This window comes from Pteronotus mesoamericanus, unplaced genomic scaffold (genome assembly GCF_021234165.1).
Source record: "Pteronotus mesoamericanus isolate MK-2021 breed Mesoamerican mustached bat unplaced genomic scaffold, CSHL_Meso_final contig_25, whole genome shotgun sequence".
Taxonomy (NCBI): Eukaryota; Metazoa; Chordata; class Mammalia; order Chiroptera; family Mormoopidae; genus Pteronotus; species Pteronotus mesoamericanus.
The window spans coordinates 37,074,940-37,102,384 of record NW_026555105.1 but is presented as its reverse complement, the minus strand read 5'-3'; the positions used below and the strand labels follow the sequence as shown (position 1 = coordinate 37,102,384).

General features: G+C 39.6%; 2 protein-coding genes across 2 annotated transcripts in view; both read right to left on the bottom strand.

The window, feature by feature from the left end:
* Positions 1-7,764: 7,764 nt before the first annotated feature.
* Positions 7,765-27,445, bottom strand: part of ZNF133 (zinc finger protein 133) — a 53,636-nt gene continuing 33,955 nt past the window's right edge. Inside the window, exon 3 of the mRNA XM_054574107.1 lies at positions 7,765-9,621. Within this exon, the coding sequence (XP_054430082.1) occupies positions 8,021-9,520 (1,500 nt within the window). The 5' untranslated portion in view covers positions 9,521-9,621 and the 3' untranslated portion in view covers positions 7,765-8,020. The remainder of the gene's footprint in view (positions 9,622-27,445) is intronic.
* On the bottom strand, positions 22,706-23,143 carry LOC129070897 (small integral membrane protein 15-like). Its single transcript, XM_054574106.1, has one exon. It carries the CDS (start codon positions 22,928-22,930, stop codon positions 22,706-22,708), a length of 225 nt encoding a protein of 74 aa, XP_054430081.1. The 5' UTR covers positions 22,931-23,143.

Below are 27,445 nucleotides of genomic sequence, written 5' to 3'. Positions count from 1 at the left end.
CCTCTCCCTTCCTTTCTTGATGAATCTGCTTAAAGGCTTGTCGATTTTATTTATCTTTTCAAAGAACCAGCTCCTGGATTGGTTGATCCTCTGAATTGTTCTTTTTGTCTCTATGTCATTCAGTTCTGCTCTAATCTTGACTATTTCCTTCCTTCTACTTGCTCTGGGATTTATTTGTTTGTTTCTCCGGTTCTTGAAGCTGTACTGTTAGGTCTTTTATTTGAAATGTTTCTATCTTTTTTAGGTAAGCCTGTATTGCTATGAACTTCCCTCTCAGGACCGCCTTTGCTGTGTCCCATAGATTTTAGACAGTTGTCTGTTCACTTTCATTTGTTTCCAGAAATTTTTTGATTTCTTCTCTAATCATTATTGACCCATTCATTGCTTAATAGTGTACTGTGCAGTCCCCATGAGTTTGCAAGTTTTTGAAGTTTCTCTTGGAGGTTGATTGCGAGTTTCAAGGCCTTGTGGTCTGAGAAAAAGTTTGGTATTATTTCAATTTTCCTGAATTTGCTGAGGCTTGCTTTGTGTCCTATCATGTGGTCTATCTTTGAAAATCTGCCATGAGCATTTGAAAGAATGTGTATTTTTCTTCTTGGGATGTAAGGTTCTATATATGTCACTTAAATCTCTTTGATTCAGTGTGTCATTTAGCACCGTGATATGTTTATTAATGTTTTGTTTGGAATATCTGTCCATTTTTGACAGTGGGGTGTTGAAATCCCCTACTATCAGTGTGTTGCTGTCTATATCTTTTTTGAAGTCATCCAACAATTTCTTTATAAACTTGGGGGCTCCTATATTGGGAGAATATACATTTACAATGTTGATGTCTTCTTGATAGATTCTTCCTTTAAGTATGATAACGTGCCCCTCTGGGTCTCTCTTTATGGCCTTTGCTTTGAAATCTACTTTGTCTGATACAAGTATGGCAACGTCAGCCTTTTTCTCATGCCCATTTGCTTGGAATATTATTTTCCATCCCTTTACTTTCAATCTGTGTAGGTCTCTTGCTCTGAGGTGGGTCTCTTGTAGGCAGCATATGTGTGGGTCTTGTTTCCTTATCCATTCAGCTAACCTGTGTCTTTTGATTGGGGCATTTAGTCCATTCACATTGAGAGATATTACTGATAGAAACTTACTCATCTTTTCTCTTTGTACCTTTGTTCCTCTCTGTCTCATTCTTTTCCTTCATCTGCTTAAACCAGTCCCCTTAGCATATCTTGGAGTGCTGGTTTGGTAGAGATGTATTCTTTTAGCCTTCTTTTGTCTGGGAAACTCCGTATTTCTACTTCTATTTTAATGGAGAGCCTAACTGTGTAGAGCAGCTTTGGCTGTAGGTCCTTGCTTTTCATGGCTTGGAATATTTGTTGCCATTCCCTTCTGGCTTGTAGTGTTTCTGTTGAGAAGTCAGCTCCTAGGCGTATCGGGGCTTCCTTGCATGTTACTTTCTCCTTCTCCCTTGCTGCATTGAGGATTCTCTCTTTGTCTTTGACATTTGCCATTTTAATGATGATGTGTCTTGGAGTGGGCCTCCTTGAGTCCCTCTTGAGTGGGGTCGTCTCTGCCTCCTGGATCCATGAGAGCCTTTCTCTCCTCAAATTAGGGAAGTTTTCCATCATGACTTTTTCAAATAGGTTCTCCAGCCCTTCTTCCTCCTCTTCTCCTCCTGGTATCCCTATTATCTGGATATTATTATGTTTCAGGTTGTCCTGCATTTCCCTAAATGCCTCTTCATTCTTTTTGAGCCGTTTTTCCATTTCTTGTTCTTTCTGGGAGCTTCTTTCTACCTTGTCCTCCATCTCACTGATTCGATCCTCGGCTTCATCCAGCCTGCTTTGGATTCCTTCTACTGTGTTCTTCAATTCAGAAGTGGTATTCTTCATATGCTCTTGTGTCTTCTTGATAGTTTCTATGTCCTTTTCCAGGCTGATGCAGTTTGCTGTAAGATCCTGATAGTTTCTCTGCAGTTTCTCATAGTTCTCTTTGAGCTGGCTGAGCTCATTGAGCTCCTTAGAACCATTGTTTTGAATTCCATATCTGATAGTTCCCTTGCCTCTACTTCATTTAGCTCTCTCTGTGGGGAGTCCCCTTTTCCACTCATTTGAGGGGAACTTCTTTTTCTTCCCATTTTTGTGAGAGTCTGTTAAGTATTTTTGTCCTTTACTTTTCTTTCTGGGCTTGCCTCTGATGATGTCAGTTGTTGACCCTATAGGGCCTTGGGTTGTTTGTTTGAGCCTTTCAGGAGTCTAATGCCTGTGTCTGACTTCTGCTTGGAGCAGCTCTGTGACCCCTTCGGTCAGGGCTGGGCCATTTTTTTGGATCTCTCTGCGCTCTCACGAGAGCTCCTTGAGAGCGTTCCCAGCGCGGCAGGGTCCCCCACCTGCCTGGGCTCGCATGTGCTTGCCCCAGACCAGGGGGGCTTATTCGCGACCTCCCGTACTCATCTGGCCTCCCTGGCACGCGAGCTTCGCGGCACTGGTCAGTTTAGGGTCTTCTATTGTGTGTTTTCCCCGCTTTTCGCTCTTTGGGTGCGTTGCTTGCCCTCGCCAAATGGGGACTACGGAAATGGGAGGAAATCAGCTCTAGGACTCTCCAGTTAATCGTGTCTCTGGTCTCTCCTCCAGGGACTCTGGGCAGCTGTACTAATTTTGTGGGCCGCTCCTCAATCCCAGGCGTGCGGGTCAATTTACACCTGCCCTTGCCGCTCTGTGCACTCCCTCGCAGGCTGTGTCGGTGCCAATCTGTGGGAGGCCTTGCCGGCCGGTGCAAGCATTCACCAGCCCGTGCGGGTCACACGCACGCTCGCCAACGCTCACTGGTCACTCGGTGCAAGTGTGCACGCCTGCTCTGGGTGTTTTTGGGGTGTCTATGTGTGCTTTTCGGCTTTTGGCTCTTTGGGGGTGTGGCCTCTTCCCGCGCAATGGAGACTACGGCAAGGAGAAGGAGTCGGGACTCCCCGGTTTCTCCTCCCGTTCTTTCCCCAACGCCTCCGTTTCTAGTCTCTCCTCAGGGGTCTCTGGGCAGTTCTGTGACCCCTTCGGCCAAGGATCCACCCCCTGTTCTGCCTCTGTTTCCATCGCAGGCAGTCTGGTTCCTGCGTGCCCCTCTTCTGCCTCTTTGGGGGTGCGCCTTTCCAGCCCACAATGGAGACTACGGAAAGGGGAGGGTGTCGGGGCTCCCCGGTTCCTCCTCCCGTTCTTTCCCCAGTGCCTCCGTCTCCAGTCTCTCCTCAAGGCTCTCCCAGCCAGTCTGCACTCAGCCCCGCAGCTCACATGCCTACAAGCTGTGTGCAGAGCGCACAAAAGGCAGGTTAATTGATTCCCTTATGCCTGAGCGAGATGGTAGCTGCAGAGTGGGAAGTGCGTTATCATCTGGGCTCCACCGGCCGCCCTGTCAGTTCTCTTCAGCAAGTTTTCCTCACCAGTCTTGTCCCAGGCACCAGCCCACCCTGCTGCTGCCTCTACCCAGAGATCAAGGAGGGTGGCTGCCACTGCAACTTTTGCAGTTGCCCTTTAAATGTCTTTTTGCATCCCCACCCACCTGTCTCTGGCAGAGAACGCCCCTAGGCTTTTTGGGGTTGCGTTTTGTCTGTATTTTCTTGGCTTTCCTGCTGTAGTTTACGGGTCCCTGTTTATGATTCAGACCCCGTTCTTCTCGTGGTGAGCTAACTGGCTTTGTCAATGTCCATCTGGTGCCAGTGCCCGTGGGCACCCAGCCCACCATCTCGAGCCTCCACCGCAATTCTCACCGGTTGGGATGTGTGAGAGTAGAATCCACTGTCCGCGGCACCAAGGCTCCTCTCCCACTATCGCTCCACTGCTTTCCAGGTGATTACTCCATTATTTAGTTGCAATTCCAGTTTGGTTTTGGGAGGAGGTAAGCGTGACTCCCATTCACTCCTCTGCCATCTTCTCTCCTCTCCATCCAGCCTGCTTTTGATTCCTTCTACTGTGTTTTTCAATTCAGAAATGGTATTCTTCATATCCCCTTGTGTCTTCTTGACAGATTCTATGTCCTTTTCCAGGTTGATATAGGTTGCTGTGAAATTCTGATAGTTTTTCTGCCATTTATCATAGTTATCTTTGAGCTAGCTGAGCTCATTGAGCTTTCTTAGAACCATTGTTTTCAATTCAATATCTGGTAGTTCCTTTCCCTCTATTTCATGTAGCTCTCTCTGTGGGGAGTCCCCTTTTGTACTCATTTGGGGGGAACTTCTTTTTCTTCCCATTTTTATGAGAGCCTCTTAATTAATTAATTATTTATTTTCACTTCTGCTTCAATTGGGCAGTCTAGATTTCCTACCTTTGCAAATTAAATTTCTATGGTAGTAGGCAGGTCTTTATTTATTTATTTATTTATTTATTTATTTATTTATTTATTCCTTAGTGTTCTTTCTGGGCCTGCCTCTCATGATGTCAGTTGTTGACCCTAAATTACCTTGGGTTATTTGTTAGAGCTTTCCAGGAGTCTATTGTCTGTGTCTGGCTCCTGCTTTGGGCAACTCTGTGACCCCTTCAGCCAAGGATCCACTATTTCTGTGGACTGCATTGTAATTGTGGGCTGTCTGGCTCGTCCACACCCTGCTTCTGCGCTTTGGGGGTGCTTCCTCCCAGCTCGAAATGGAGACTACCGAATGGGGAGGGAGTCAGTACTACCCAGTTCCTCCTCCTGTTCTTTCCCCAACGCCTCCGTCTCTAATCTCTCCTCAAGGCTCTCTATGCAGCTGTGTGACCCACTCGGCCAGGGATACTTTATTTCTTCCAGCTTGTCTGCAATTAGCCCCCCAGCTCGCACACACACAAGCTGTGTGCGGAGCGCACAGAAGGCAGGTTAATTGATTCCCTTATGCCTGAGCGAGATGGTAGTTGTAGAGTGGAAGGTGAGTTATCACTGGGACTCTGGCGCCACCATCTCCGTTCTCCTCACAAAGTTTTCCTCTCCAATCTTTTCCCAGCCAGCTCTGCTGCTGCCTCTACCCAGAGATCAAGGAGGACGGCTGCCACTGCAAATTTTTGCTTTGGCCCTTTAAATGTCTCTTTGCATCTCCAGCCCTGTCTCTGGCGTAGAGCACCCCTAAGCTTTTCGGCATTGCGTTTTGTCTGCGTGTTTTCCTGGTTTCAGCTGCTGTAGTCTAGGGGTCCCGGTTTATGGTTCAGACCCTGTTCTTCTCAGGGGGATCCAACTGGTCATTTCAATGTCCCTCTGGTGCTGGTGCCTGAGGGCGCCCAGCCCACCCTCTCGAGCCTGCACCGCACTTGTAACCCGTTGGGATGTGTGAGAGTTGAATCCACTGTTTGTCCGCGGCTCCAAGGCTCTTTTCCCTCTATTGTTCCAGTGTTTTCCAGGTGATTTCTGCACTATTTAATCGCAATACCAGTTTGGTCTTGGGAGGTCAGCGTGACTCCCATTCACTCCTCCGCCATCTTCCTCTCCTCCTCATCTGTTGCGTTAATTTTTAAAACTCCATGTCTAGGAATATTATGCAGATATCTTTGTGATATGGAGTACATTATTTCTCTCCAGTTTGTCTTTTGTTTTGGCTGAAGGTGTGGGTTGCCTTCCAGAATTTATTTAAAGTAGCCAACCTTGACCTATTTTCATTATGGCTTCAAAATTTTGAGTCATAGAAAATTTAGTCCTATATTATAAAAGTGTTACAATTATCTATTGCTGTAAAACACACAACACTAAAGTATAGGACTTAAGACAACAATTTTACTATCATTATCCTTCACAGTTGTTTAGGTTGACTAAGCTCAGCAGAGTGGTTCTAACTTGAGGTCTAAAGGCTTGATAGACTGGGACTTCCAAGAAGGCTCAAACACATAAACTGGAGCCAATGTTCACTGTTGGCTAGCTCAGCTGGGGCTGCTGACCAGAGTGTTTCCGTAAGGCCTCTCTATGTGGCTTGAGATTTTCAAAGCATGGTAGCATCATTGAAAGAAGCTAAGCAGCTTCTTATGAAATAGCATCAGCAGTCCCATATTACTTACCCTGAATTCTGCTGATCAAGCAAGTCACTAATGCCAACCTAGATTCCTGGGGAGGGTAACTGGTCTCCATGTCATCATATATGTTTGAGATTATATGAGAAGGAATTGATGATGTCCATCTTGATGACTATCTCCACAGTCCACCCTCTGAACACCAAAGTTCACATCCATCCCATGTGAGATATATACTCATCCCTAAGACCCCCTCAAAGTCATATCCCATTGTGGCATTGGCTCAAAGTTCAGGATTTTTATCTAAATCAGGTCAGTGAATAAATGATACTTTATCTGAAGATCTGAGACTAAAGCATTATCTTACATTCAGTGTTGATTCAGGGATAGGAATAATTACTTACAAGCTTCTATTTAAAAAATGGAGAACTAGTATACACACAGCAGGTACTAGTTCACAGAATTTCAGAAATTTATCTGGGCACATGCCACTAGCTCTTTGATTCATGCCCTGTACTGCCCCTGGCAATAAATCTCCATAGCTTTTGTGTCTACCCTCTGAGTTATTCCTTTTCTATAAGAAATGTCCTGTTTGCAGCTTAGTACATTTCTTAGCCTGTCTCTCTGACCAAAAGGATTTTTCTTTGTCTTTTTCAGACTAAGCTAGTGTTTCTATTATAAATGCCATGGGTTGTCTGAAACTACATCTACAAAGCTCTTCCAGTCAAGTCCCTCTCAGGTTTGGGTTGAGTGTCAGAGTGCTGTAGGATGATATCATTGAAATTCATAAAAGCCATTTTGTGTAGTTGAGAGTCCAGGAACTGCACACTTAAATCTTAAGTCCTAAAAAAGGGTATTACACTTGCATCCTTGAGGTGATCATTAAAGACCACTTGTTTTGGGCAACATCTTTGAAGCAAAATGCAATGAAGGAGGTTATGGTTAAGAAACTTTAAACATGCATCTTTAGGCTTGTAAAATTGGAAAACTGTTTAGTGTGTGTGCCTTAGAGACCTTAGACCAGTTATGATATAGCTGGCATGGAGACTAGGCCTGTGATGGAGTGATGAGGAGGACTGTAAGTTCTAAACTGTCATAATGCAGGACTAATTTGGGAGTGTGGCTTCAAGAGTATTAGCCTGTTATTGGAGGGCAAAGGAGAGAACACTGTTAAAGGCCACTGTATTTTTAGAGTCCTGGTGAGGAAGTATAGCTGGCAGTGGTCTGATATGGGTATGATGGGAAACCCAAGGCTATGAGATTATGGAATTGTTTGGTCATAACTGAAAGGCCCCTGGAGAATGGAGTTCTTGGGACAATGTATTGTTAAAGTGGCTCCATGATGGCAGAACTAGGGACTAAAGTTGGACAAAAGCAAAAAAGTTGGTTAGGAGATGATTCAGCAAAGACAACAATAGACATTTGAGAGCTAAGAAGACAGATGCAAGGGGAGCTGTCACGGAAGCCAAGGGAAGAGAGTAGTTCCAGATGAAAGTGGACTCTAGAGGAAGCCATGTTTTCTGGAAGATACCTGGAAGATTTACTCCCCTCACCTGAAATCCCTGAATGTATTTCCTAAGTTTTCTCCCTATACAAGGGACCAGACTTTCTAATAAATATACTAGTGACTCAGTGCTTATGTCTTGCAAGGAATTGAATTCTTGTGGAATATTGGACTTAGGAATTCAAAATATCTGTACCACTCCTGATTCCCTATCTTTATAGATGAGTAAATGAGGTATACAGCAAATATTACAGATTTGTAAAGAAGCAAAGTTTATTAGAACAAAAGGCCACAAAACATAAAGACTTAGTATGAAAAAAGTAAACTAAGCCAAATGACTTTTGACCATTTCTGGAATGCATTTTTCTACTCCATAAAAGTGAAAATTTTGATTACTTAGTCCTTGCCACCATCTTCACTTGCAAAGAGAGAATAAAGAGTCAGAAGATCACCCCAGTTAGGTCTCAGGGTCAGTGTGGAGTGGCAGTTGGTGGTGGAGACATTTCATCCTCCTGTGTTTGTTGAAGTGAGACTTCTGGCTAAAGCCTTGCCCACAAGTCTTGCATACCTAAGGCTTCTCCTCCTGGGGTGTCATCTGATGTAAAATGAGGTATGACTTTTGGATGAAGCCTTGACCATACTCTCTGTGTACATAGGGCTTCTCTTTTGAATGTACCCATTTATGTGTAATTAAAGCTGACTTATTGCTAAAGCCTAGTCCACACTGTCTGCACATGTAAGGCTTCTCCCGTGAGTGTTTCCTCTTGTGCCTGATGAGACCTGCCTGGTGACTGAAGCCTCGTCCACACTCCCTGCACACATATGGCTTTTCCCCTGAGTGTGTCCTCTGGTGTGCAATGAGGTTTGACTTCTGGCTGAAGCCTCGCCCGCACTCCTCACACACCATGGGCTTTTCCCCTGAGTGTGTCCTCTGGTGTCTGATAAGATTTGATTGCTGGCTGAAGCCTCGCCCACAATCCTTGCACACAATAGGCTTATCCCCTGAGTGTATGTTTTGGTGTCTGTTGAGGTGTGACTTCAGACTAAAGCCTCGCCCACACACCCCACACACATAAGGCTTTTCCCCCGTGTGTGTCCGCCTATGTGAGATGAGGGTTGAATTCTGGCTAAAGCTGTGCCCACACACTCCACACACATAAGGCTTCTCCTTTGAGTGCGTCCTCTGGTGGTTGACAAGGGTTGTCCTCTGCCTAAAGCACCGCCCACACTCCTTGCAGGCATAAGGCTTCTCCCCTGAGTGTGTTCTCTGGTGTGAGATGAGGTTTGACCTATCACTGAAGCCTAGTCCACAATCACTGCACACGATGGTCTTCTCCTCTAAGTGTGTCCTCTGGTGTCTAACAACAGCTGACTTCTGGCTAAAGCCTTTCCCACACTCCCGGCACACATAGGGCTTCTCCCCTGAGTGTGTCCTCTGATGTATGATGAGATTTGACTTCTGGCTAAAGCCTCGCCCACATTCATTGCACATATAAGGCTTTTCACCAGAGTGTGTTCTCTCGTGTATTATGAGTGTTGACTTCCGGTTAAATCCTCGTCCACATTCTGTGCACACAATAGGTTTCTCCCCTGAGTGTGCCTTCTGGTGCCTGGCAAGGCTTTTCTTTAGACTAAAGCCCTTCTCACATACCCCGCACACATACGGCTTCTCCCCTGAGTGTATCCTTTGGTGACTAAGCAGGTTTGTCATCTTGCTGAAGCCCAGTCCGCATTCTCCACAATTGACTGTTCCAAATCCTAAGACTTCAATCCTCTTCAATAATTTGTCTGTTTCCTCAGGATTCCCCATTTGAGCAGGACTGGCCTCTAATTCCACCCCTCTGATACCATTCCCAGAGCTGACTGGCTGCCTTTGGGGTGGCTTAGAGAATGCTGCTAAAGTTCTTTTCTTTGTCTTTCCAAATGAAGGCTTGGTCCCTTCTCTCTCTTGACCTTCTGCTTTATCACTCCAGGAACTTGGATCAGAGGCTTGTTGCTGCTTTTTCTGGTCCCCCTGGCACAGATCACCTGACAGAATGTGATTTTCTGCACACAAGCATGGGAACATCCAGGAGGCATGATTACACAGCACATGCTGCACATGTAACTTCTGACTAGAGAAATCCGGAGGACAGAAAGCACAGAGGTGGAGTTCTGCCTTTGGCTCTCCTGCAGAGAGAAAAGTCTAAGTCAGAACTGAGACTCATTGGGGCAACCCAAGTAATTATGCCAATTCTGATGTTGAGACTCAATTTCCTGTTCTTCAAAATGCTTAAAACTTAAGTGCTACCCAAATAAGACCTTCCTTAACATGACTACTTTTCCAGCATATCACAAGACCTTCCATTACAATCCAGAAAATCCACTCCTAAACCTATATATCAAACTATAAAAGCATCACAGGAGATTTGGCTTCGTAAATAGGGCCAATATGTAAGTCTTCTCCCTCCCTCCACTACAATTATCTTCTAACTCACAACCATCCACACTAATATAAACTGTGTCTACAAGTATTTTCTTTGACTGAGAGATCTCTAACCAGAGGATCCATGTGGAAATGTCCTATCTTTCCCTATTTCCCTACAAAGACAAAGGGATAGACTGAGAGAGCAGTCTGGAGAACTCCTAATGGCTAAAGAGATCATGTGTTAGATACGTGAACCAGTTTTCCCACTCACTAACAAATATTTATTAGAAGATATTACATTGTGCCAGAATTCCTACAAGGCAGGAAGTTTTCAGCAATGGGCAACACAAACAGCCTTAAGAGATGCTCTTTCCTGGTGCTCCTGACCACTTCAAGCACTGGTAATACCCATAATTAATCTAAATTAAAATTTCCTCAGAAATTAATATAAAGACAAATTTTCTTCTTATAGTACCTCTTGTTGAGGAGATGTCAACATTAAATGTATTATTTCTTCCCAACTGGTTCTAGTCAGCTGAAGGCAATAAACGACCACACAATTTGAGAAGCCAGTTGCAGATTGTACCAGATCTACCTGAACATTCTTTCCTTGATCAATAATCTGAACTTTAAAAAAAATTTAATCATGTTTATTCTATTACAGTTGTCTCAATTTCCCCCCCCCTTACCTTCCTCCACCCATCCCACCCCCACCACCCACTCCCACAGTAATTCCCAGTCTGTTGTCCATGTCCATGGGTCATTCATACATGTTCTTTGTCTAGTCCCCTCTCTTTCTTTCCACCATTGTCCTCTTTCCTCATCCTGTCTGGTCACTTTCAGTCTGCTCCATGTTTCCATGCCTGTGGTTTATTTTGTTTGTTAGTTTATTTTGTTGAATAGATTCCACTTATAAGTGAGATCACATGGTATTTGTCTTTCACCAACTGGCTTATTTCACTTAGCTTAATATTCTCCAGTTCCATCCATGTTGTCGCAAAAGGTAGAAGTTCCATCTTTCTTTCCTTCTTCCTTCCTTCCTTCCTTCCTCCCTTCTTAAATGCAGATTGACTTCATTTATTTCTTTTTAAAAGTCAAAGTCAATTATAAATATTAAAAAATTTAAAACCATTATAAAGTCTCAACAATTAAAACAACATGACACCAGCACAGAAATAATCAAGTAGATCAATGAAATATAATGAACATTCTAGAAACAAACATATATCTAACAATGTAACATATGATTAAATTGATATTTTGAATCAATAGGGAAAATAAGGTTTATCCAACAAATAAGGTGCATAGACCACTATTACTTGAAATAAAACAAATATAGAGCCCTATTTCACACATTATACAAGAAATATTCAGGTGAGTTAAAAATCAATATGTAGAAGCTAAGGAGTTTTAGAAGAAAATAGAACTAATACTTTTCATGACCTGAAGTAAAATATTCAAACCCAGAAGCTATAAAGTAAAATATTGACAATATGACTATATTAAACATTTAAGACTATATAGTAATATACATATAAAAAAAGTTAAAGGACAAGTAATAGAATGGGAAAGTATTTGCCACACATCTAAAAAAGAGTTAACAACTGTTGTTTTTTTTTAGGGAAAATTCTACAAACCTTTAATTGATAATGAATGAAGAATACCAAAAAGTCATCTAAAGCTTTTTAAAAATAATAGAAATAGGCAAGAAATATACAAAAACAGGCTTAGATTCAACAAATAATAAACAATTAAAATAACACACCATCACAATCAGATTAATATGTATTAAAAATATTGGTAATATCAAGTATTGACAACTCTGAAAGGAACTGGATATTCATAGATTCTTTTTCTTCATTTTAAGCAGTCCCTTTAGCATATTTTGTAATGCTGGTTTGGTGGAGGTGTATTCTTTTAGCCTTCTTTTGTCTGGGAAACTCCTTATTTTACTTTCCATTTTAATTGAGAGCCTTGCTGGGTAGAGCAGTCTTGGTTGCAGACCTTTGCTTTTCATTACTTGGAATATTCCTCGCCAGTTTCTAGCTTGCAGTGTTTCTGTTGAGAAGTCAGCTTCTAGCCATATTGGAGCCCTCCTATATGTTACTACCTCTTTCTCCCTTGCTTCCTTTAGGATTCTCTGTTTGTCTTTGCTGTTTGCCATTTTAATAATGATGTGTCTTGGAGTGGACCTCATTGGGGTCCTCTTGCATGGGACCCTCTGTGCTTCCTGAACTTCTGTGACTTTTTTCTCTCCTCTAGTTAGGGATGTTTTCCATCATGACTTTTTCAAATAGGTTCTCCAGCCCTTCTTCCTCCTCTTCTCCTCCTGGTATCCCTATTATCTGGATATTATTACGTTTCAGGTTGTCCTGCATTTCCCTAAATGCCTCTTCATTCTTTTTGAGTCTTTTTTCATTTTCTTACTCTTTCTGGGAGCTTTTTTTCCTACCTTGTCCTCTAGCTCACTGAGTCGTTCTTCAGCTTCATCTAGCCTGCTTTTGATTCCTTCTACTGTGTTCTTCAATTCAGAAAGTGTATTCTTTATTTTCTCTTGTCTCTTACTGATAGTTTCTATGTCCTTTTTCATGCTGGTATAGTTTGCAGTAAGTTACTCATAGTTTCTCTATACTTTTTTTGGTAACTCTCTCCGAGCTCACTGAGCTCATTGAGCTTCCTTAGAACCATTGTTTGGAACTCAATATCTGATAGTTTACTTGCCTCTATTTCATTTAGTTCTCTTTCTGGTGATTTCTCCTTTCCCTTTGAGTGGGGGGGTATTTCTTTGTCTTCCCATTATTTGTGAGACTCTTCTTTTTTGCTTCTGCTTCTTTAATTGATCTGTCTTGATTTCCTGACTTTGTGTTGTGAACTTTTATAGTAGGAGACCGCTGTTTTTCCTTTCTGGATCTGCCTCTGATGATGTCAGATGCTGTCCCTGTCTGACTTTAGGCAGTCTGTTTGAGACTTCTAGGAATCTACTGTTTGTGGCTGTCTCTTTCAGCTGTTAGTCTAGTCTGCACTAATAAGGCAGCTTAGACAGCAGAGGGCAGAGTGGAATCCCACCTAGGGGCAGGGCTCTTGAGTCCTCTGATGCTACTGCTGCTCAGGGGAGTGGTTTCTGCCTGAGCAAGATGGCTGCTGCCATATGGGGAATGAGTCAGCACTGGGATCCCGCCAGCTACTCTCTCAGTTCTCTCCCCAAAGCCTCCCTCCCCAGTCTTTTCTCAGGCATCTGCAGCCCACTTTGCCCCCACCTGTACTGGAGACCAGGGTAAGTGGTTGCAAATAAAAATTTATGCGTTGGCCCTTTAAATGGCACTTTGTGTCTCTATCTGCCTGTCTCTGGCAGAGACAACCATGTCACTTTTCACAGCTAGCTGTTTTCTGTGTACTTTTTGGGCTCTGGTGTTATAGGTGGGAGATACCCGCTTTTGGTTTAGACCCACTCTTCTCAGGGGGATCCAACTGGCCGTTTCAATATCCTTCTGGTTCTGCCGCCCATGGGCGCCCCGCATGCCTTCTTGAGAGTCTACCGCAGTCTTACCAATTAGATTGCCCTAAAAGTGATTCTTCTGTCTCCGAGGTTATAAGGCTTCTCTCTCACTATTGTTCAGTTGTTTGTTCCAGGTGATTTCTCCACAATTTAGTTGTAATTCCAGATTGGTCCTGGGAGGAGGTCAGTGTGACTTCCACTCACTCCTCCACCATCTTGATTCTCTCAATGATCTGAACTTTTAAAAGCCAACTGTCCACCCATCTACAATCCAGGATTATTTCATTCTGTATAAAATCCTACTGTATTTGGAGATAGGGCCTGTAAAGAGGTAATTAAGGTTAAAAAAGCTCATAAAGATGGAGTTAATCCAATGTAACTGATATCCTTACAAGAGGAGGGGGGTACAGCAGCGATATCTATGCACATAGGAAAGACCATGTGAGGATGTAGTAAAAAGGCAGCCATTTGTAAGCTAAGGAGAGAGGCCACATGAGCAACCAAACCTGCTAACACATTGATTGTCCAAAAACTACACCTTCAGAACTGTACGAAAATGAACTTCTGTTGTTTATGACACCAAGTCTGTGGTATTTTGTTTTGGTAGCCTTTACTTCCATTTCCTGGACCTTTTCTATTACTGTAGTCAAGCACCTATGCATCTGCCCCAAAGTCAGGTCCTAAGTGACTCCTATGAAACTTATCAGTTATTACAGTAAATGTGAAAGGGCCACAGTCCCATTATAAAAGATGACACTTCATCTGGCATAAAGTGTAATACCAGTTAAATGCTACTGCTTAAAAGTAGAACACCTAAATCACATTATTTTTTAAAATAAAAAGATGAACATAAAAATTCTATCCCAAAAAATACACAAGAAAGCAAGTGCTTATATTAAGCAGAAAGAAAAGTTAAAAGGAGTATCACATAGAACAAAGAGAATTTTAACATTAAAAAACTTCATTAATAATTGAGAATAAATTGTGACAAATTTTTATATACCTAAATTTACTAAAGTAAAATATAAGCCAAAATCTCAGAAATAAATGGAGGATTTCAAATAAATTACAATAAAATTGTGGGGCTTTATGACTCTTCCTAGCAGATAAAAAATGACATAATCTGGAAAATAGAAATAATTTCTATTATACACGCTATAATCCCTCGATTGTAGGACAATTAATTGTAAGGCTCTCTTTTAAATTTAAAGAAAGAGCAAAAGAAAATTTCTTACACAAAAAAAGAAAACATACACTTCTCTGTGGGTGAAATATTTATAAAATTGTTGAAATTATTTTAAAAATTAAACATACACAGACATAATTCATTAAAGTTACCTATACCTCTATCATTTAAAAAGAATCCCAAGTAGAAAGAAAAATTCCCAGAAACCCTTGTCCCAATCTCTCCAATTGTATCCTCACCAAGGTAATCACTAGCTATGGTAAATAACAATACAAACTTCTATGTTCACATATACATAATGGCATATAGTCCTTCACATACTTCTCTTTTTTAACCAAAAAAAAACTGAACAATACTGCTCTGCAACTTTTTCATTTAAATGGAAATGTCAAAACTAATAAAATACAATATATGAAATGAAAAATGCACTGGCTAGGGCTTAACAGCATACTGAAGATGACAAAAGAGACAGTAAACCTGAAAAAAGATCAACAGAAATCACCCACTCTGAACAGAGAGAAAAAATATTTAAAAATATGGATCAATAATCTGTGTACCAATGCCAAAAGAAATAAAGTACATTTAATCATAGTCCCAAAAAGGGAGAGAGAGAATGGAGGAGAAAAAAAAGACATGTGAAGGAATAACAGCTAAAAATTTCCCAAATTTGGTTCTAGACATAAATTTACAGATTCAAAAATCTAAGTGAACCCCAAGCAATAAAAATACAAAGAAAAGCATGCCTGAACAGTCCCATCATAGTCAGACAGCTAAGTACCAAAAATATACAGAAAGGTTTGAAAGTAGCCAGAAGGGGAGAAAAAGATAATAAAAGAACAATGTTAACAATTATGGAAATGACAGCTGACTTCTCATCATAAACAATGGAGGCCAAAATGGGGAAACAATATCTTAAAAGTCCTAGAAAGATATATAAAACAATCCAAAGTTCTGTATTCAGTGAAAATATCCTTCAAGGCTGAAGGGGAACTGACAGAGCTCAGAAAGTAAGGGGTAGGGGTGACAACAAGAGATTAGCAAAAAGACATATATGCAACTTCCAGTCAAGATGGTGGGGTAGGCAGACGTGGCTCACCTTTTTACACAACCACATCAAAATTACAACTAAAATATAGAACCATCACTCAGAACTGTCATAAATCAGGTTGAATGGAAGTCTGACAAACTACAGAATTAAAGAAACCACATCCACCCAGACTGGTAGGAGGGGTGCAGACAGAGAATAAGCTGGTTCCAAAACCATGAGAGGTGGACAAAAATTTGGGAGGGAGATGTAAGGAGCAAGGAGTCCCAGCCCCACACCAGACCCTCCAGCCCAGGGTTCCACTGCTAGGAAGATAAGTCCTCACAACCCCTGGCTTTAAAAACCAGTGGGGATTGTGTTGGTGGAAGACACTGCTGGAGCGCCAAGCAGTTCCTCATAAAGAACCCACACATGGACTCACCTACTCCGACTCACTCCAAGTTCCAGCACTGGGGTAGCAGCTTGAAATGCACCAGTGGCATACTGGTAGAAACTGAAATGTATGGCATCAAGGTGAGCAGAGGCCATTGTCCCTTTCCTAAACCCTCCCTGCAAAGAGCCACCAAACCAGTATGCTGGTGCCATATCTGAGACTATATCAACCTGGCTAACACTGTTTGATCCACCTTGGTGATCCCCAGATACTCCGTCCCACCTAACTGATGGCCTCACCCAAGCTGCTTTTCTATATGAATAGCTGGTTTTGGCTCATACTGCACAACTTCCTTAATTCTCTCAGGCAACAGCTGGCCTCAGTGAGCTCCAGGCCCAGCACTAGCAGTAGCCAGCCTAGATTCACAGGTTGGCTTCGCCTAGGAATCTCCAAGCCCAGCAAAAGCAGCAGCTATCTCAGATTGTTTTATAGCTCAGGAATGGTGGTCCTCAGCAAAACAAACATGGGGCTGACCTTGGCCTGCACCACCAGAGAGACAAACCCCAGAGCCTGTGCACCCAGTGGGGAGCTATAGACCACATCAGAGCACCACTACCCTGCCCCTGCAGAGAGGATCCTCCACAGAAGGTGGAGGTTGATGGTAAGTGGTCACAAACAACCCTTGCAACTGACTGGCTTAGGTAAATCCCTCCCATTGAACTGCCAAAAGCAACCAAGGCTCAACTACAAGAGGAGGGTGTACTCAGCCCACATGAAGGATGCACGTACAGTACCCAGCTTGGGTGATAGGGGAGGCTGTGCTGGACTCTGCAGTACACCTACTACATTAGGCCACACTACCAAGACACAGACTCAAAGAAGCTCTACCTAATACATAGGAACAAACACAGAGAGACAAAGAAACAGCCCAAATGAAAGAATAGATTAAAACTCCAGAAAAAGAGCTAAATTAAGTAGAGATAGCAATTTATCAGATACAGAGTTCAAAGCATTGATTATAAACATGCTCAAAGAACTTAGTGAGGACCTCAACAGCATAAAAAAGATCCAGTCAGAAACGAAGGATACACTAATTGAAATAAAAAATAATTTACAGGGAAACAACAGTAGAATGGATGAAGACAAGAATCAAATCAATGATTTGGAACATAGAAAGGAAAAAAAAAAAAAAAAAAGCCAATCAGAACAACCACAAGAAAAAAGAATCCAAAAAAATGAGATTAATATAAGCCTCTGGGACAACTTTAAGATGTCCAACATTTGCATCATAGGGGTGCCAGAAGGAGAAGAGAAAGTGTAAGAAACTGGAAATCTATTTAAAAAAATAATGAAAGAAAACTTTCCTAATTTGGTGAAGGAAATAGACATGCAAGTCCAGGAAGCACAGAGTCCCAATTATAATGGATGCAAGGAGGCCCACTCCAAGACACATCATAATTAAAATGCCAAAGGTGAAAGATAAAGAGAGACTCTTAAAAGCAGCAAGAGAAAAGAAGTTCGGTTACCCTCAGGGAAGTTCCCGTAAGACTGTCAGCTGATTTCTCAAAAGAAACTTTGTAGGTTAGAAGAGACTGGCAAGAAATACTCGAAGTCATGAAAAGCAGGGACCTACAGCCAATATTGTTCTACCCAGCAAAGCTATCAGTTGGAATCGAAAGGCAAATAAAGAGCTTCCCAGAGAAAAAAAACTAAAGGAGTTCACCATCGCTGCACCATTAGTATATGAAATGTTAAAAGGACTTTTTTAAGAAAAAGAAAAAGGTCAAAACTATGAACAATAAAATGGCAAAAATACATATCTATCAGCATCTGAATCTAAAATATAAACAAAGTATACAGGAAGAACAGAGACAGAATGATGGATATAGAGGTTGTTTTGATTTTTGCAAGATGGGAGGGGAGTGTAGGGAAATGGATGAAGAGGTGAGAGGATTAAGAAGTACAAATAGTACTTATAGAATAGCCATGAGTATGTAAAGTACAGTATAGGAAATGGAGTAGCCAAAGAACTTAAATGCATGACCCATGGACATGAGCAAGGTGTGGGGATTGCCTGAGGGAGTTGGGGGTACTGGTTGGAGAGGGAGAAAGGGGGAAAAATTAGGACAACTGTAATAGCATAATCAATAAAATATAAATTTAAAACTACAAAAATTTAAAAAAGAACATATGTGCATAGTCCATGGACAGAGACAACAATGTGGTGAAGGCGAGAGGAAGAAGGGGTCTAGATGGAGGGGGGCAAAGGTGGGGAGGAAGGGGGACATCTGTAATCATGTCAACAATGATAAAAAGCCTGAAGATGAAATAAAGACACATTTGGAAAAAAATGTATATAAGGAAATATACTGCCACTCCCAACACAAGGAATGTTAAACAAGTACTTTAGGCTAAAGAAAAATGATACCAGGTGGAAACTCAGATCTCTAGAGGAAAAAAAATGAAAAGTATAGAAAATGGCAAATTATCTCAATGCATATAAAAGAATATTTTTTCTTGATAAAAATATACATATTGTACTAGGGAATTTACAATGTATGTAAGTGTAATAAAATGACAACTATAGGATAAAGGACATTGGAGGATGAGGCAAACGGAGATGTATCAATTGCAATGCTCTTATATTTCTACATAAAGTGGCTAAAATGAGTAGAATAAAAAAAATTAGGGCTATGTATCATAAACTCTTAGAGCATGGGTCAGCAATCTTTTCTTAAACATTCAGATAGCAAATAGTTTAAGCTTTGAGGGTAAGAGGTAAAATTAAGGATATAATATAATTATTTATATAACCATCTGAAAATGTAAAAAGTATTTTTGGCTCACAGCTTTTTAAGAATTCCATTTCAATTTCTTGGTTGGATTTTTAGCCTTCCTCCTTCCCTCTGGGCTTGCCTTATTTCTTTAGTTCACTCTGTTTGTTTGTTTGTTTGTTTGTTTGCTTGCTTGTTTTCTTCTCACATTCTTGCTTAATCTTTTTTTATAAAATAGTAGCCAAAGACAGAAGCCTATGAATATGGAAGAAAACTGAGCAAGATAGAAAGGGCAAACTCAGTAGAAGGAAGAAAGGCTTCTAGTGGAGAAAGACACCAGGAAAATCCAGTGCTGGAGTAAGGAAGGTCTGGAAGGGAGGTTGTGCCAGGCAATGCAAACAGCAGCCTGGAGGTAAGAATATCTTCCATTTCCAGCACCTGAGCAATGTCTCCTCTACCCAACTCCCTGAGCTGCCCACAACTCTGATTCATTTGCCAAGAGTTCCCACTCACCCAGACAGGTGGCTGGTGGGCATTTTCTCTCTTCTTTCCAGGTTTCCTTCCCTTGCTCCAGTTGGGTGATGAGTTTTGGTTTAGAAAATGGAATTCCTGCTCAGAGGAAAAGAAAACAAGGTGGCTGCAAGTTATGGACTCAAGGGCCAAGTCAGAAGGCAAGATGGCTCCTTTAGGCATACCCTAAAATGTCCAGCAGCATGAATGGGAATACTAAGGCTTACCCAGTGAAACCAGGTTGCTGTAGTTTTCCAGCATCACCTCCCTGTACAGGGACCTCTGAGCAGGGCTCAGAAGCATCCACTCCTCCTGGGTGAAATCCACAGCCACATCCCTGAATGCCATGTGTGCCTGTAACACAAAAAAAGCCCTGCTCACCAAGGAGCCAGCCTTGCCCATGACTCACAGTTGAGGGCAGGGAGGCTTCCCTAGTGGAGGTGCGAGAGCTATCTAGATCCTGCCTTTGACTGTAACCCTGGTGCTATGTGTTCCAAGACCTTTCAACCTCTGTTATTATCCAGCCAGCAGCACTTGCGAATTTACATATTTAAGATCCTGGGTGAGCTGTTTGGAGAACATATGCAAAAAGAGTCCCTCTCAGGAATTTTACATCTAGGCAGAGAGAGGAGCAGACAACACATAAAAATTTAACAATAGTAAAGCATTTAAGACTTTCTGAGTTTTAGGAATTTAAAAGATTAATAGTATAACCAAATGAATCAATATTGAAGCATCTGATTGACTAAAATTCATACAATCCAATAATGATAGACTAAACTACAACTCATCCTTCCCCTAAATCCCATGGCCCCGAAGCCTTCTTAGGCCTGAGAGGCCCACGTGCGAAGTGGTGAACAGCAAGGACTTGAATCATATGGCTGAGGTTTGGGGCCCAAGTCTGCCATCAACTAGTGCCTTTTCTCACTTCTGAAATGTGGATAACAACAAATTTACAACCCCATATTGTGGATGTTCAGGATGGACCTCCTTGGCCACTCAATCTACAATTCATTTCTACACCCCATTTCAATCCCTACCCAGTCCTACTCATATACTTAACACTATTTCAGAATGGAGGACACGAGAATATAGATATCAGGAAAAATTTCATGAGAGAGGTCCACGAACTTGGTCTTGAAGGATGAGGCAGAATCACAGACAGACAAGAGAGGTAGAGAAGTGGACACTGAGAGCAAAGGAAGAGAGGAAGCCACAACGTAGACAAGGAGGACTACCTGAAAGGAATAAAATGAACCCAGTGGTAACAGCATAGGGGGAGTATAGCAAGCAGTCTGTAGTGTTTTTATTTTTACCATAAAATATACACAATAAAAATTTTACTGTTTTTATCATTTTAAGTGTACATTTCAGTAGGATTAAATATATTCACATTCTTGTAAAACCATCACCACTATCCATCTCCAGAACTCCATCATCCTACACTGAAACTCTGTAACCATTAAATAATAACTCTCTCCTTTCCTGCAACCCTGCTACTATTTACTTCCCATGTCTAGGTATGTGGCTATTCTGCGTACTGCAAATTAAGTGGAAACATACAATAGTTGTCCTTTTGTGTCTGGCTAATTTCTTCACTTGACATAATGTCTTCAATGTTCATTCATGCAGAATCATGTACTCAGAACTTCCTTCCTTTTCCAGGCTAAAAAATATTCAAATGTAGGTATCTATCATTCATCCATCAATGGGCATCTGGTTTGTATCGACCTTTTAACTATTGTGAATAACACTGGTATATAATTATCTGTTTGAATCTCAGGTTTCAATCCTTTTGGATCTATACACACAAGTAAAATTGGTATATTAAATTATAATCTTATGTTTATTTTTTTCAGTAACTATTATACTGTTTTTCATAGCAACTGCACTGTTTTACATCCCCACTAGCAGTGCAAAGGGTTCTAATTTAGTCACATCCTTGTCACCAGTTGCTGCTTTGTTTTTTTGATAAGTTATCATAATGGGTGTAAAGTGATAACTCATTGTTGTCTTGATTTGCATTTCCCTAATGCTTAGTATTGGTTAGCATATTTTCATGTGCTTATTAGACATTTATATATCTTCTTTACAAAAATGTTTATTGAAGTTCTTTGCCCATTCTTCAATTGGGTTTTTTTGTTGTTGAGTTATAGGAGTTCTTTTTTTTTATAAAAAAGTATCAAATTTATTTCAATATCTACTTTCATTTTTAAATTAAAGGTCTTGGACAATTTCTGTAATTTATAATTCATTACCAGAGATGAGAAAATATCAATAAGCTATTAAATACTAACGGTGAGTAAAATTATTGGGCCATGCATTTATAAAAGCCATATTTCATAGGGAAAGGTTCCAGTTATACTTAACTAAAGGAAATATCCTTTATTTCTAATTACAACACATTCTCATTTTGACATAATTTCTCTTTTTCACCCAATTACTACTATGCCAAACAAAATTTTTCCAAATGTTAAGCCTTTCTTTACCACTTATGAAATATGACTCACTCTTTAAGAGTTCCTTAAAAGAAATTTGGAATTTTAATTTTCACTATGAACTTGTTTGGTCTAGGACATCACTACGATGAGTTAACACAAATATAAAAATAAAATAATAAAAGTGGTATCTATATAATCAGCAAATTATCAGATAAGATATTCTAACTACTATACATTTCTACTTAGTATAAGTAAGAATAAACTGGTTCCAAAGTCCTACAAGGTTTGGCATTTTTATTGCAAACTTTAAATCAGTGTTACTCTATTCAACAAGTCATCTCTAAGTAAATGGCAGTGTTCATAAGTACAAAAACTGTTATATCCAGTAGGTGGTATTCTATATAGTCAAGATACTAGGATAATTTTTATAAAATTAGATTTTAAAAAGGCAGAATATCTGATAATTACCAGTATCTCAAAGGCTAAAATGAGAAAAATGCAGAAAATTGAAGTACTCATTAATAATATTTTGCTTTGAGGAAGCCAGAAATGATTCTAAGAAATAAGCAATAATGATAAAAGATGTAATTAATGTATTGGATCTCTTTTAAGGCAAAGCACACTTTTCACCTCAGGATAACTCTCACTTTTACATTCTTAGTTTCCTTTGTCCAGAACAGGATTCCATTTTGAGCCAATATTTGAACAGAGTTCATAATCTGAAGTCATTTTTTCCCCCCAGTGTGTTTACATTTCAGGACATAAACTGCAAAATGGCAAGTGACTAAGTCAGTTATAAAGAATCTGTAGCATAATAAACGCCAATTTACATAACTGTCAACAGACTTCTATACTGAAGCCTAAGTTGCTATAGTAAGGGTCAGAACTAACATGAATCTTCCTTATGCTCAGACTGTTTACTGAGTAGTCATAAATCCAGAAAAGAAACCTTAGAGGGTCTTTCCAAAGCTGCATAATTTCCCAAATAAGTTTCATATGGTGCCAGAGCCTGTTCATTCCTTCAATCCTTTTTTAGTCGTTTAGCTTTTGCAATATTTTCTTGACGTTTTTGTTTTTTCTTTTGCTCCTTTTCCCTGGCCTCAATCATCTTGGCCAATTTCCAGGACAGTACAGCTCTTGCTAGAAACAATGGCGTAAGGGCCAAAATAACTGTTGTAAGGAAGCTATATGGGTCCTTTGCAGCCCATTCCACAACATACTCAGCCCAAGACTTTATATAAAACATCTCTGTAGAGGTCTTAGAAAAGGGAGGCTTAGGCTTGAGCTGTGGTCTCTAACTTTGTCCTGGGATTATTAGTGAGCCAATTACAGTTTCAGATGGATGACCCTTGGTTGATTGTCTTCTTCTTTAGCTCTACTATAGACTTTTGAGAGGTTTATATTCTATATGCCGACTGTGTCGGTCTCGGAGAGTGCAGACCCCTGCAGGACTCAAAGCCGCCGTCACAGGGAATACGGGGCAGGCCCCGCCACACCTCGCTTCTCCAGTGCCACCTCCGCTGGGCACGAGGGCAAACCTCCCTGGAGCAGCCCCCCATTCTCTCGTGCATCGTGCCCAGGACCCCAACCCGCCACTCACCACCCAAGTTCTTTATATATTCTGGATATTAATCACTTAAGTGTCTGACAAATATAGTCGCTCTCTTTAATGCACAAGAGGTTTTAATTTTGAAGTCCAATTTATGCTTTTTTCTTTTGCCACCTGGACCTTTGGTATAATATCCAAGAAATCATCACTAAATCCAACTTCATGAAATTTTCCACTATGTTTTTATAGTTTATATTTCCCCTAAGAGTTTTATAGTTTTAGCTCTTACCTATTTAGGTTTGATCCATTTTGAATTAATTTTTATGTATAGTGTAGGTTAATAGTCCAATTAACATACTTTTCCATTAAAGTATACAGTTTGCCTAGCAGTATCTATTGAACAGAATCTCTTTTCCACATTGAATAGTCTTGGTATTCTTGTCAGAAATCATTTGACCATTATTGAGGGTTTATGCCTGGGCTCTCTATTTTTTTCTAATCTAATCATGTTTTTAAATGAATTTTTCCATTTCTGAAAAAAGGAAGTCATTAGGACTTTGATAGGGATTACACTGCATTGGTTTGGGTATTACTATCATCAATAATATTAAGTCCAATCCATAAACATATGATGTCTTTCCATTTCTTTCTCTTTTCTTTTTCTTTCAGCAATGTTTTGTAGTTTTCAAAGTCTTTCACCTCCTTGCATAAGTTAATTTCTAAGTATTTTATTCTTTTTGATGTAATAAGGAGAATTATTTTCTTAATTTCCTTTCAGATTATTCATTGTTACTATATAGAAATGCAACTGATTTTTACATGCTGATTTTGTATCCTGCTGCTCTGTGGAATTATATATTAGTCCTAACAGGGTTTTCATGTGTGTGTGTGTGTGTGTGTGTGTGTGTGTTTGGAATCTTTTCTACCATATAAGACCATGTCATCTGCAAACATATACTTTTACTCTTCCTTTCCAATTTAGATGCCCTTCCTCTCTTTTCTCCCTCGCTCCCTCCCTCCCTTCCATCTGTCTGTACTTTCTCTGGCTAGAACCTCCAAGTACTATCTTCAACAGAAGTGGCAAAAGTGGACACACTTATCATATCCCTGATCTTAGAGGAAAAGCTTTCAGTCTTTCACCATGAAATATGTTACTTGTGAGTTTTTCATATATGGCCTGTATTATGTTCCTTCTATTCCTAGTTTGTTGAGTGTTTTTATCATAAAAGTGTTGAATTTTGTCAAATATTTATACATTAATAGAGATGTTTTTGTGGTTTTTGCCCTTCACCTTTTAATGTGGTATATTCACTGATGTTCACATGTTGAACCATCCTTGAATTCCAGTAATAAATTCCAATCGATCAATCGGATTCTTTTAATATGCTATATAATTCTATACAGCATATAGATTCTTTTAACAGTTTTTAGTATCTGATTCTTTTAATATGCTATTGGATTCAATTTGGTTGTATTGTGTTGAGGATTTCTGCACCAGCGTTCATAGGGATATTAGCCTGTAAGCTGTCTTTGTCTGTCTTTGGTATCAAGGTAATGACAGATTCACAGAATGAGCTAGGCAGTGTTCTCTCTCCTTTTTTTCTTTTTTCAGAAAAAGTTTGAGAATTGGTGTTAGTTCTTTAATTGACTATGGTAGTCAATTAAAGTATGGTAGAATTCACCAGTTAAACCAGGGCTTTTCTTTGTCAGGAGGTTCTTGACTTCTGATTACTCATCTATTCAGAATGTCTCTTTCTTTGTGATTCTTTCTTGATAGGTTTTTGTTTCTAAGAAATTTTATATTTTATCTAGGTCATTCAGTTCATTGGTGTACAATAGTTCATAATACTCTTATAATCCTTTCATTTTTGTAGAATCATTAATGTCCTCACTTTCATTTCTGATTTTAGTAATTTGAGTCTTGTTTTGTTGATTTTTCTCTATTATTTTTCTATTCTCTATTTAACTCTGCTCTAATCTTTATTATCTCCTTCCTTCTGCTAGCTTGGGTTTAGCTTGTACTTTTTCTAGTTTCTCAGGTTGTAAAGTTAAGTTGTTGCCTGGAGATCTTTTTTTTCTTTTTCAATGTGTTTATAGCACAAATTTCCCTTTTAGGACTTCTGTTGCTGCAATCCCTAAGTTTTGGTCTGTTGTATTTTGTTTTAATTTTTCTTTATTTTTAAATTTCCACTGTGATTTATTTTATGGTCTTTTATGAGTGTAATGTTTAATTTCCACATATTTCTAGATTTTTTCATTTTTCATCTTTTATTGGTTTCTAACTTCATCCCAGTGTGGGAGAAAAACTTTGTATATCTATCTTTTTAAATCACTGAGACTTAATTTGTGGCTTAACATAAGGTCTGTCCTGAAGAATGTCCTGTATATACTTTCTTTGTGTTGAGTAGAATGTTCTGTATAGTTCTATTAGATGTAGTTGATTTCCTGTATTCTTCAAGTCCTCTTTTTCCTTGCTTATCTTCTATCTGGTAGTTCTATCCATTTTTGAGGGTGGGATGGATATTGAATTCTCCAACTATTATCATAGAACTGTTTATATTTCCCTTCAATTTTGTTCATTTTTGCTTCATATATTTTCAAGGTCTGTTATTAGGTGTGTAAGTGTATATATAATAATTTTTATATCTTCACACTCTACTGAAACTTTCATTAATACCTAATGTCTTCCTTATCTCTTGTAATATTTGATTTAAAATCTATTTTTTCTGACATTGGTGTAACCACCTCTACTCTCTCGGTTATTATTTGGATAAAATATATTTTGCCATATTTTTACTTTCAACTTATGTTTTTAGATATAAATTATCTTATAGACAGTATATGCTTGGATTATGATTTGTTATTTTTGTTATCCATTGCACCAAATTCTGTCTTTTGATAAGATAGTTTAATCCGTTTACATATCATGTAGTTTCTTGTAAGGAGAGACTTCTGCCCTTTTGCCATTTGTCTACATGTCTGGTAGCTTTTTTGTCCTTCATTTCTTATATTACTGTCTTTTGTACTTAGTTGATTTTAGAACAACTTTTAAATTCTCTTATTTCCTTTTGTGTATATTCTATGTCTATCTTCTTTGTGGTTATCATGGGAATTGAATTTATCATATTAAAGTTATAACACTCTAAATTGAATTTATGTCAGCTTAACTTCAATAGCATATAAAATTCTCCTACACAGCTCAATCCTCACCTCTTGTCAGTTATTAAAGTCACAAAATTATACCTTAATAATAGTGCTGTTTATCCAAAATCAGAGTAATTATTTTTTGAAAATATTTTTATGGATTTTAGAGAGAGAGAGGAATGAAGGTGAAGAAAGGGCGAGAAAAACAACAATTTGTTGTCCCATCCGTCTACGCATTCAGAAACTAACTTTTTTTAAAAAATGCATTAGTCTCATATCATATAATAAACAAAAGGTACAGGAGACCAAAGTGACAATAACGCTAGCTTATATAAATGCCTATTTATTTACCTTTACTAGCAAACTTTAATTCTTTATATGGCTTCAAGAAACTGTTTAGTGTCATTTCATTTCAACCTGAAAGACTCCTATTAACATTTCTTACAAAGTAAGTCTACCTTTTGTTTTTCTAGGAATGTCTTAATTTCTCCCTTACTTTTGAAGCAGTTTTGATGGATATAGAACTCGTGGTTGACGTTTTCTCCCAGCACTTTGAATACATCAATCTGCTGCCTTCTGCCTTCCAAAGTTTCTGATTAGAAATTTGACATTAGAGGGCCCCTTTCATGTGGCAAGTTGCTTCTCTCTTGCAGCTTTAAAGATTCTCTGTTGCCTCCAGCTTTCAAGGGTTTGACTCCAATGTATCTAGGTGTGGGTCTTTGAGAATTTATCCTACTTAGAGTTGTTGAGCTTCTTGGTTCTTTTTTATGTTTCCTCTTTCATATTTCCATTTTGTTCTTACATTGTTTTCTTAATTTTGTTCATGTCTTACTCTAGCTCTGAGAATCTTTAAGATAGCTGTTTTAAAGTACTTGTCTAATACATATACCATCTAGCCTGTATCGGGCATGGTTTCTGATTTATTTATTTTTCCTTTGAATGGACTATACTGTCATTTTTCTTTGTATGCCTCATGATTTTTTTCTTTGAAACATGGATAGCTGAATCTTATTATATAGCAAATCAGGAACTCAAGATTCTCCAAAATTTGTCTGGTTTTAATATTGT